The 11,427-nt window shown below is 42.7% G+C and overlaps 1 protein-coding gene across 1 annotated transcript; it reads right to left on the bottom strand.

Annotated features, from left to right (window-relative positions):
• Window positions 1–484: 484 nt before the first annotated feature.
• LOC144755932 (glucose-6-phosphatase catalytic subunit 1-like) lies at window positions 485–10,980 on the bottom strand. The gene is made up of 5 exons (XM_078645335.1): window positions 10,686–10,980; window positions 6,420–6,529; window positions 5,189–5,294; window positions 2,423–2,538; window positions 485–2,002 (listed from the first exon to the last, which is right to left on the bottom strand). The coding sequence occupies exons 1-5, from the start codon at window positions 10,913–10,915 to the stop codon at window positions 1,491–1,493; spliced, it is 1,074 nt and encodes a 357-aa protein (XP_078501461.1). The 5' UTR covers window positions 10,916–10,980; the 3' UTR covers window positions 485–1,490.
• Between the last annotated feature and the right edge of the window lie 447 nt (window positions 10,981–11,427).

Below are 11,427 nucleotides of genomic sequence, written 5' to 3'. Positions count from 1 at the left end.
CACAACATTTTTTTTGCTGCTTAGCTCGGGCTGCTATCCTAGGAATTTTCATCCAGCTCTCTCCTCCTCCTTCTACAACCTTCTGCTAATTTTCTCTAGCTATACTCTTGAACTTCTACATATAGATCTATTGTATTTTATTTATTTAAAAGGAATTGCAACACATTAACTAATGAACCCTGGGCCCAAGCAAGAAATGAAGGGAGTCGGACACATCAGCTGCAAACCACAAAATATATTTTGAGAAAAAACAAAGGATGTGTATTTAAAGAGGGGGACTTAGGGGGACTGATGATGAAATATATTCACAAAACTTTTTACCTCTCAACCAATCACATCACGGCTATTACAACGAATCAGATTCTTGTAAATGTGACTGTTGGCCAGTCAAAACTAACTTGCATAATGAGACTTGAGTAATTAAGGAATGGAGGTATAACACATTTTACATTTCACGTCGGTCATTTTAATAAGAGAGACGTTATGATTTTCATATTTTTATTAGAAAAAATAATATGCCTAGATAAGTTAATTGAAATGCTATAAATACAGCAACTTCTGTACAATTTCCATTGTGGCTTCAAAGATTCACAATGTTCACAGTCCACATCCTTTATAAGTCAAAATAAATATTTTAAAAAAATACAACCTAAATTTAACCTGATCCATAATCCTATTCAGAAATTTGCCTTCAAGGAAGCAACTTCCCCCCTCAAACCACTAAACAGTTGCTGAGTTCCACCAGTGGGGGGTATTTGTAGTATCTCTGATTTGAACAACATCCCACTCAGCCCAGCAGGTGCCCATGTAAGTGGTAACGTTTGAGCCACGTCACCAACAATTGATGGAGCTAGTATTTAACTCGTGTTTATGACCTGGTTGACAGATTTGTTTGTTTGCTCATTGGACAGTCCTCTATTGCCAATCTTTCCTTCCAATCAGATGTCATTCTGGGATTCTGCGCTCAGCTCAATATATGAACAATGCGCCTCCGTGAAGCAGGAAGTGGGGACAATGCTTCATTAGGTAGCACTTCCTCATTAGCTCAATGTTATAATGCTTCTTTCTCTCCTCACAAGGGGCTACTGGATGTTCACCACCTCATAAGTCTGTATATTGTATGAATGGTGTCAGCTTTACGGAGAAGATTAATTTGTTTATATCGTATGTCCTGAGGCTGAATTCTTCAATCTTGCCAAACCTTGCGTCTGTAGTTTCGACACTTTTTCAAACTTCAACAGCTTTTGAAATTTCATCCTCATGTTGTGAAGTGTACAGAATCTATGATCCCAGCTCTTTTTGCCACTGTCTGAGAAAGGCCCCAGTGCTGGACAGCACACAACACCAACCATTCTCAACTACCTGCAGTACACGCTGCATTCGGGCACAAAGGAGAGGATTTCTTCCCCGTACCGGTGAGTCCCAGAGTGTTGGACCTCAGCTGCAGTGATACACATTGTCTTTACACAGTAGACATTTCAGACGTCCTCCTATAAAGCTTTTTTGTCCTGGTGGCTCAGAGTCTGTGACACACAGTAAGGGATGATCCCAACAACAACAAGTGGCACAGCTGCACTCTTACAGAATGACAACACGTAGAACAGAAACTCCACCTTCGTGGGTGGCTTGAAGGAGTCGAAGAGGTGGAGGACGCTAAGGGAGGAGACGATGCAGTACAGACGGAAAGTGACCTGTGCCCCTTGCTTCCCTTGGCAGCTCTCCTGGTACATACGTGAGTTGAGAGCCAGCCCCAGGCCGCAGAAGATCCCCAGGTTCCTGAGCAGGCCAGCGAAGGGGGTGGTGTTGATGTGGATCCACTCAGGCTTGGAGCACCAGCGCTTGGCTTTCTCCAGTGTCCAGAGAAGGTCTACTCCCAGGGCTTTCAGAATGAGGTAGAATCCCAGGGCAAAGATGAAGAGGAAGAGGGTGGTGGAGAGGTATTTCTTCAAGCTTGTCTTGTAGATGGAAGGGATGTGGTGAAAAGCTTCGGCAACAGCCATCCCTGTAAACACAAAAGAAAAGAACAAATGGCATAAATATTTTCAACGATAATTTGGAAAATGCCAAGAGTCAGAGAAGGACACATGTGCAACATAACCAAAAGCAAAAATAACATTAGACCAGAATGAATCCCAAGTATCATAAAAATCAGACTTCATAAGACTATTGAGAAACCCAATAAGTTACACCAAAGAGTTTGCACTAGAATATTATGGATCTCTTCTGCTTTGTGCCTGGCCACAACTGTCCCATCTTACAAACACATATCAGCCTAATTATTATTATGGTCTCTAAAGGCATTTCGGAATAGTGTTTGCTTTTCCAAAAGAAACTGTTCACACCACTGCTTGCTCCTACTTACGCTGAATATTGGTACCCCAGTACAAAGGTAAGGCGGAATAGGAACCTTCATAATACTAACCTGAAATGACTCCGGTGATTACTTGGTGAGGAAAGTGAGCCGCGAGGAATATCCTGGACAAGCAAACACAGATCTGAACCACCCAGAATCCTGTCCAGACCGCACTGCGGAGACACCTGGAACACAAGAGAGGGCGAAACATTAAGTTAAACGGAACTAGGGAATGTTGTAATCAGAATATCAACTAGCACATGGGTAGTTGGGGTAAGGAAAGTTCAACACGGGCATTAAGGTTTTCAAAGGCAACAGGAGAAGCCCCTCATGTCCATGTTTGCCAGCAGCTGTTGAGAACCTCATTACAGGTGTATTTGGGATACCAACAGGGAACATGCCCAGGAAAAAACATATACCACAGTGTAGGACAATAACTGTAGCGAAATTCCATGGGAATCTGGGTTTCCACTCACAGAGTGAGTAATCTCTGCAGGAATCCGGGCTTTACTCTAAAGTCCTGTATGCACAAGCATATGAATTGTTTACATTTAAGAAAATGACTTATCTTTGCCTAAGCACAAGCAACTTGATTGTCAGTACTTTAGTAGGAGGTAATAAAGAAGAAACACTGACAAAGCCATTAGCTCAGGTGCTGGCTGCTTTCTTTTGGCTTAGTAATCACTTTTTTTTTGGGGGGGGGGGGGGGTAGTTTTAAAACATACAATGTGTCATAGTATCCCTGACATTGAAAGGAACTACTTTTGGTGCATTACTACTTCTTGTAAAAGAGCAGAATGTCGTCACTCATAGCCATTGCCTGAAGTGGGCTTAACCACTGCCCCATGCTGCATGTTGTAGTGGGAGGAAGAAAAATGTGAATGACTGAGAAACAGACCACTCGATTAAGAATGCTGATGAAAGTTCCCAAGAGTTAGTATATTATATATATATATATATATATATATATACTTTTAATAACATCAAAGTGTCTTTGTTAACATCAGACCGCATGGCTCGCTCAGTCAGCCAAATGATGGTCTTCCTTTCTCTCTGCCTCTCTGTTCAAGAGGTTGTCCACTCTTGTTGTCATCTACTGGTCTACAAGACAATGTCTCCACTTGTAATGGGCAGGACACCTCTGAAAACAGTAGGGCTTCTCTTGTTCAATCAAAAGAACAGATATTCCACTGACCAGTAAGCTAAATAAGAGATATTCTGCCTATACAGGATGGGAAGAACGCAGGTAATGAGAAAGAAAATCAATGATTGACTTATAATACTGGTGGTGATGAATGGTTCTAGATTAAAATGGCCTCAAAACGTTTGATTGGTGCCTGAATTTGAGAAAGCATTTAGAGAATTTTAGTCCTAAAATTGTTTGCTCAGTAGGAGGCGTCTAGACTAAAGATAAAGACAAGAATTGGACATGGTCAGTGTGAAATCTCTTTAGCTACTCTTTGACGCCCTAATGAACTCCGCAGTCACAAAGTACCCCCTTCAGATGCTCAGTCAGTCAGTCAGAATATCTTTATTCGACTCAATTACAAGTCATACAAAGAGTTTAAAAAACATTTCATACAAAGAATTAAGAACATTTCATACATATTAACATATGACGATAAAAACCATTAAAATTCCAATAAATCTAGGCATACAGAGATGTAAAAAAGGAATAACAGTGGATCTAGTGGGAATGTTTTTTCATCCTAGCTGCTGCTGCCAAGAAATTAGCTATACAAAAAGTAATATGTATGTTGGTCAATGATTGTAAAAAAAGCAGAGCCGGTCTCACTTGTGTAATACCAGCCTCCTTCAAAACTGGTACCAGATATTTTTTCCTTGGCTCTACATAAAACCGACAAAACATAACAAAATGCATAGTATCTTGGGGTGAAAAATGATCACAGCTGCATGGTAAAGCTAATTCCGGTTTTTCCCATGTTTTAAAAGTGCCTAAATAAAAATGTAACAAATTAAACCTAAATTTAGTTAAAAGAAACCTATGGAACGGGATTGTAACGGGATTGTAACAAAACCAAGGTAAGGTGCTAAAGAAAATGAATTGACAAGTAAGTAATGACCCCTCACTAGTGGTTTCATTAATTCCCTTTCCTCACGAAATGCTCTTGCCCTCCCCATAAAGTTCTTTTTTACAAGATCGATGTCTTGGACCTTAATATCTTGGGGGGAAGTAAAGAGCTCGGGTCGTCCCAATTCTGAGAATGCCTTCAACAGATAAGCCAGCCAAGGAATCTTTTTAAAATGGTCTAGGGACAGAACGTCAGACATGATCTTATGGTTTAGTGGGAGGTCTTCATTGAGCCACGTCTTTAACCAAAAGATCAGGGGAGCCATGTTCAACCCGTCAGTAAGGAAATCTAAGCCCACCTCCATGTGTATGGAGTAAGTTGGTGTGGACTGCGGCACAGAGAGGAGTGTCCTTATAAATCTGTTCTCCGCTCTCTGGATTGGTTCTACATTTACATAGCCCCAGAGTGGTGAACCATATGACGCGAGAGCAACAGATTTACTCCTATAAATTTTTAACAAAGCTTTAATGGGCCTGGCACCTAACCTACCCGCAAAGCCCATGAGGGCAGACGATGATCTAGTGACCGCCAACTTCTTCGCCCTCACCTGAGGACCCCAAGATCCTCTTTGGTCAAAAAGGACCCCCAGGTAGGGAAAAGTGGAGACCCTAGATACTGTATCCCCTCTACACATGAAGGTTTTTGTTCTCCTTTTGCAGCTTTCTCGGCCCACCACCATGGTATGCGACTTACTGGCATTCAGATGCTCCACATGCCACCTCTCTTGATCTTCACCACTCACCAGTTCTTGAACGTGGGTGGGTTCTTCTTCAGCATGATGGACAGAAGCGAAGTCACCATCACGTAGTAAACTCCAGCGGCTCCCATAGCGTGGCCAGAGGGACTTCCTTTGGAAATGAAACAGAACATGCTATAAATACCATGTCCATTGGGTGGTGATGTGATCATTGTGAACCAGGATCATCACAGGACCACTAAACTCTGACATAGGTCACACAGGAGCTACACTGAAGTTCCCCTATTAATTTACGGAAACGATGAGAGGCTGGAACCCCACCATCAGCTGGTCAACCTTAAAGCCAGAGGCCTCTGGGCTGATGATCCTACCTTGAGTATACATACTTCTTTTCTCCTGCTACCTATACTAGGTGCTCCAGTTTCTATCTTGATTTATCAATGGGACTGGGCTTATCCAGACCTGGATTAGTAAAATCCAGTGCAATCTTTAGAGTGACCAGCAGATCTGCTAATAACCATCCCTGAAAATTATTATATATAAATGTACCACAATTCAGAGGAGGAGAGGTGGTAAGGTGTCAAGCGAGTTACTGAAGGACAGTCTTGTGGATAACCGAAGTAGGGAGTTTTTATAGCCAGTCAACCAGCCAGTTAGGGAGTGGTGTGTGTGTATATTTACCCAGTTTGAGGACAGGAAAGTTGATTGGTAGGAGACTTTGACTACTGTGAGAAGCTGGCTAGCAAGAATGAATAGGAGTCATGCCTAGTCATGACCACAGCGTTAATGAGTGACTTAGCGGTCTGGAAGGGGCTGGAGGAGTATATATTTCTGAGATTCAATCCCAGGGACATTGGTGCGCTAGTGGTGGTTAAGGATTATAGTTGCACTGTACATTTTTAGAAATAGAGGATCCCTAGGCTACGCCACTATCATCATTTTCCTGTGTGGCCGAATTGATTTATTGAAATCCCACACCTCAGCCTGTGTTTCGGGTAACGAATACGTAATCTTTGACTCAAGTGAATAAGCAATCGTGCAAGTGTTTGAGGATGTTTCGTTGACTTCTCAGAAGGAGACATTTGACGAAGTAGTTGCAGCATATGTATTCAATTGTAATGCCTGATAACTAAATAATATATGGGACTACAACAATTTTTCAAATAAATATTTTCCAAAAGCCTGGCTCCTTTTCTCTGAAGATCAGTGGATACCTAAAAGTAGATTAGAGACCATGTACAAACCATATTTTTTTCATAAGAACTCGGGTGCTCACCTGGACCGGTCTCGCAGGTGACCGGGTACTGCTCGATGACCGGCGCTGACGTGTTGTTGTAATAATCGGTGTCGTGGACCCACCAGTATGGTCTCTGCCCAAACAGGATCCTGAAATTTAAATTGACGGATTAATGGCAGGCAGAGACTAAAGTCAATCAACAACAGTTTCAGCTGTCATGCACACAGGTATTAGCTAATGAGATAACTCAATGGGTTGAGATTCCCATACAGTGATTTTTTTCTTACTCCACCCTAGAACACCCACTGACTTCCTGCATCTCCCATTAAATAGAAGCTGTTTGCAGGAGACGGACAGTGATACAGTGAGACGGGAATAGCTCTGTCCTACAACGGCCATGCCACATGGGATCCCTGGTCCAAGCAAGCAGAGATTTCTATCTTGCATATGAGCTGGGCTGTGTGTAAAAGGCTGAGATTGCAGCACTGAAAGGAAAGAACCTTTTCACAGAGGTCAGCCTGGCTATGTCAGGTACACCAACCAAGACCCAAAGGGAAGAAGCGCTGAGCCGCCAATCCTGCTCTCATAACGCTCTGGAGAGAGGTTTGATGTATTCACAGGGGCAGTCCTCATGTCCTGTTTACAGAAACAATGAGGTGAACCAGTTATAAGTCAACATTCCCATGAAGCTGTGAGGTCAATGAAACCTATTGAGTGACTTGTGTCAGCTGGGCCGATTCAAGGGCTCCTGGACCTTTATAAACTGGCCAATTTGCAGCCTACTCTAAATGCTTAACAGGTGGGCTACAACTACACTTTGGATACTACTTGATCGTAGTGTAGTAGTTCGAGATGCTACAAATACCCGCCACAAATGACATTTGTGCCGGATGGATGCAATTTGTTTGGTTTCAACCACGATCCAATGGGCTATTTTCATATTTTTCCAATTTTTCACTTTCACTGACCAACAGCTAAAGGCTTGTTGAAAGAGCATAAAACGCAAGTCAGCTCCAAGTTGGACGCAGTGCAAAAAACTTCACAATAATATGTTGTTTACACTACAATTTAACTGGTGTTACTACAACTATGTAAATGAAGTGGTGAGCGAAGTACTTCTTGCGCTGTACTATTTCTCCTCTGTGAACCTAGTTGTATGCTGCATTGTCTTGAAAAACTTTTAATAAAGACGACATAGAGGTGACATAATTCCCTTGCATTTTGAAAAAATAGAAATATGACTTTCAATTGTTATATTTCACATGTGATCTTTTTTCTGTTTTACTTCAAAGGCTTTCGGGTATCGAGTTTATTGATTTCCCTTTTTCAAAAATTTAGGAAGCAATAACCTGTCTTTTGAGAGAGCAAACAAGCTTATCCTATTCTAAACCAACGGCTGAACTTGGACTTCAGCACAGATCTGTAAAAGCCTCAGAATAGAAATATTCTAATATCCTTACAGGACAATTGTAACTTCTACTATGGACTTATAGAAAATGTGCTAATTATAAGCCAGCTGTGTTATCCAATCAAATGGCAGTCAGTTGAAATATGATGGTCCCATCACCTAGTATCAAAGTCTGGTCAATTACACCAGTTAGTTGTTACTTTGCCGCACAGTAACATCATTAGATTTCTTGCAGTTGCCTAAGTTTCACATGTAAATGTAAATGTGGGTGTACTTGTAAAGCGCACTGCAACTCCTTGCCGGAGTATCGTGGCGCTGGAGACCGCTGGGGAACCCGTCCTGGTTTTCCCTGTGAGATGGTCCCTTACTGGGTATCTCCAAGGTGAAACCAGGCATCCCCAGCGACTTGTGGGGGGCCGTTGTAGAGTTGAGGCAAGCTTAATGCCCAGAGTTGCCGAGTGTGATCCCTGGTTAGAGTAGGCACCGAGGCGAGAATTATTGAGTCCGTCCACAACCCTGCCGCGTCAGGAATTGAACCCTAGTCCCGGGCCATTCTCTGCTTCCGGGTCTGCCGCCTCTAACCAGTGAGCCACACCACTCCACATCCATTTACATTACGTTAACACACCAGTACAATATTCGAAAATGCACAAGGAGCCACTAAAAACTATAATTCCCCAACAATGTCATTTTTAAACAGCTATAAAACTCTACTGAAAACATATACTACCTCTGGAGTCACACAAGGGTTTAAAATTGTAGTAATTTACTTCCTCTCTTTCACATTGGGTGTGAAATGATTTCTTAGGAGAGTACAAAAGCAATTCTCTATCCTGCAAGTAAAAACCTACAAATATGTTTTACATTTTAACCCATTGCTGTTTTTGCATTTAAGTAACTTGTTGTGCATTATTAGTTGTGGGAAATGCGGGTGCATTAAAAGGTGTGTTATGCACCTTAACGCCCCTTTTCGGATCAGCAGCAACACAAGTAGAGCGCCCTCTTCTGGCGGCTGACTGCTGATGTCACTCAGCTGGACTTATCACTAGAGCGGTGTGGGTGGAGGCGGCAGTGTTCTGTGTATCTGTCTCTTCCTGTTTTGTCTGTTCTGAATACCTGCCCCATAAGGAGTACAACAGACCAGTACACCTCCTATCTGGTGGGCAGGTAAGACCCCTATATACACACTGCAGTGCAAACAAAATTGACAAGAAACTTTGGCCAGAATACCAAAACTTGCTTTTGTTGGGAGATTTGGACATTTGTTTTAGGCAAATTACCATGACTGACGCACCAACAACAATAAATAAAAGAGGCAGAGTAGCCTTCAGGAAGCCTTACAACAATAAATAAAAGAGGCAACGTGGCCTTCAGGAAGTCTTACCTCCAGAACAGGAGCATGGCCCTCACACCTAGCGTCAAATGTCTATAATACCCCAGTACGAAGATAGTTAAGAAAAAGAACAGACCACAAAGAAATTAGATCAGGTCAGAAGACTCCCTTAGTGCAATGGCCAAAGGCTTGATTCCAAAGCACTGGTAGCACAAAGCACATACCAGCTACATATACTCATGTCAGTATGGTGTCCGATACAGATACACTTACTGATTACAGGTGATACTCACGAAAAACTCTTTGCCCAAGGCCATAGCCTTCTCAAAAAGGCCCAGAGCCAGAAACCCTTGTATCCTTACTCAACAAATGTACACTGCAGTTCGACATATTTCTACAAAGTCTCTTAAACTTAAAATAAGCCGTATTTAGGATGTCAATTCAGTGGTTTAAGGCCCCCCTCACTTCTCCCCATCATCCTGGCTACAGGATGGGATAGCTTCACTCCAGTCAGTTATCCTTCTGAGACAATGTATGCTGGTACCTGCAGTACTCCATGAAGTCCAACTGCAATACTTTCTTGCGTTGAATTGAAAAAGCATGGACTATAGGACTGATGCAAGCAGTTCCCATGGTAGGCCAGTTGTGCTCTTGGAACATTGTATTTGTAGAAGAAAAGTGGAAAAATCTCTTCTCTGGAAGTAAGAAGGGCGAGAGTCAAGACCCAAACCTCGCAATACCATGGAGCCTAGGATAATCTTTGCTTTCATGGACCATGGTGCTTGAACCATGAAACAAAATGCACAATCTTTGAGCAATGACTACTGTAATCAAAAAATAATGATCCAGCAAATCACATGAACCCACAAAACATACATAGATCCAGATTTAAGGATTGGTCATGGCTGCCCAGCGAGTGGGCATACATGTATTTCACTGAGCTTACGTTTCTAAATTCATAGCATGAAGCCCAGACCCCAGAGGCTATAATAGGCAGTCCTGAGACTGTAGTGAAATATTCTGCACAATGCATCTCATTCTCAAAATACTAAGTCTTTCAGGTTGGTATTGATTCTACCAATTTTCACTGTCGCCATGGCTCAGTTAATGAATTTCAGGTAGATGTCGGGTCAGAATCAGTAGCAGGTAGATATATGCATCAAGTTACATAGATGTGGAGTTAAGAATAATAAATCTAAAGTTATACTCCATATTTTTATCTTCTTTAATTTGGACACGATATTTTGATAGTAAGATGTTTCTTTAGTTGATATTTCAACATATAAACCAAAAAATATTCTCTGTATCTGATCGAGATAATATAATACATTTTGAACCCTTTATGAATGAAATATTTTCAGTGGGATTCTGTCCCTAATTAGAGTTGGGAAGGGCCAGCCACACCTAGAAATGAAGGAAACCACCCAGCTGGGGGTGGCAGAGCAATCCTGGTAATGAGACAATAAGGGGGAAAATGTCAAACTGTCTATGAAGCCAACATTTTCTACCAGCCCTGAACTGGGATGAGTTAACAGCTCCATGATCCCGCCGACCCAGGACTCACCATTTGAAGACGAGGTTGAGCCAGTCGCCGATGACGGCCACCCAGATGAGCTTGATGCCCACCGCCTCGCACAGGTGGAACCAGATGGGGAAGAAGACGAAGAAGGTGTTGCGGAGGTCGGCGGCGAAGGAGACGAACATGAACCAGTCCTGGGAGCTCTTGTAGTTCACCTGGAGGTACTGCACCATCTGCGCCCCGGAGTCGTGGAGGACGTCCATGCTGGTCTCCATGCTAGCGCTATAGATAGACCTTTCGGGCTGGTGGGGGCTCTGTCGATATCTCTCTGTCGCCTCTGCTGACCCTGCACTGCTCCAGCTCTGCACTGCTGCTCCCTTTATACCATCCAGACCTCTTGTTTGCCGTTCAGTGATGTCACGGCCAATGATCTTTGGACCCAAAAACACTTTCAACAGAATGAGAAAAACAGCCAAAGGCTGGAACATAGACGTAGGTGGCGCACACGTACGGAGACGACCTTGTGTGAACAAAACACCCTGCTCACCACTCACTGCACCTGTGGCGCAGTAACCCCTTGTCTCTCGGGTTTCACGTGAAGGGCATTTTTAATGATTCTGAAATAACCTGTAAAAGCACCTGCCATAAACAGGCTTTGGTCTCCCAGTGCATGTTATCGATCACAGGGTGCCGAAGAATGGAAGTCTGTGCACAGGTGACCAAATTTAGGATAAGTTTCCACTAAAAACTTTGTGAAGTATTCTTCAAAACCTTGTAATCCTCGTGA

The sequence above is a fragment of the Lissotriton helveticus genome, chromosome 5_1, assembly GCF_964261635.1.
Source record: "Lissotriton helveticus chromosome 5_1, aLisHel1.1, whole genome shotgun sequence".
Lineage (NCBI taxonomy): Eukaryota > Metazoa > Chordata > Amphibia > Caudata > Salamandridae > Lissotriton > Lissotriton helveticus.
Note: the sequence above shows the minus strand (reverse complement) of the source record. Positions and strands in the feature narration are given on the sequence as shown.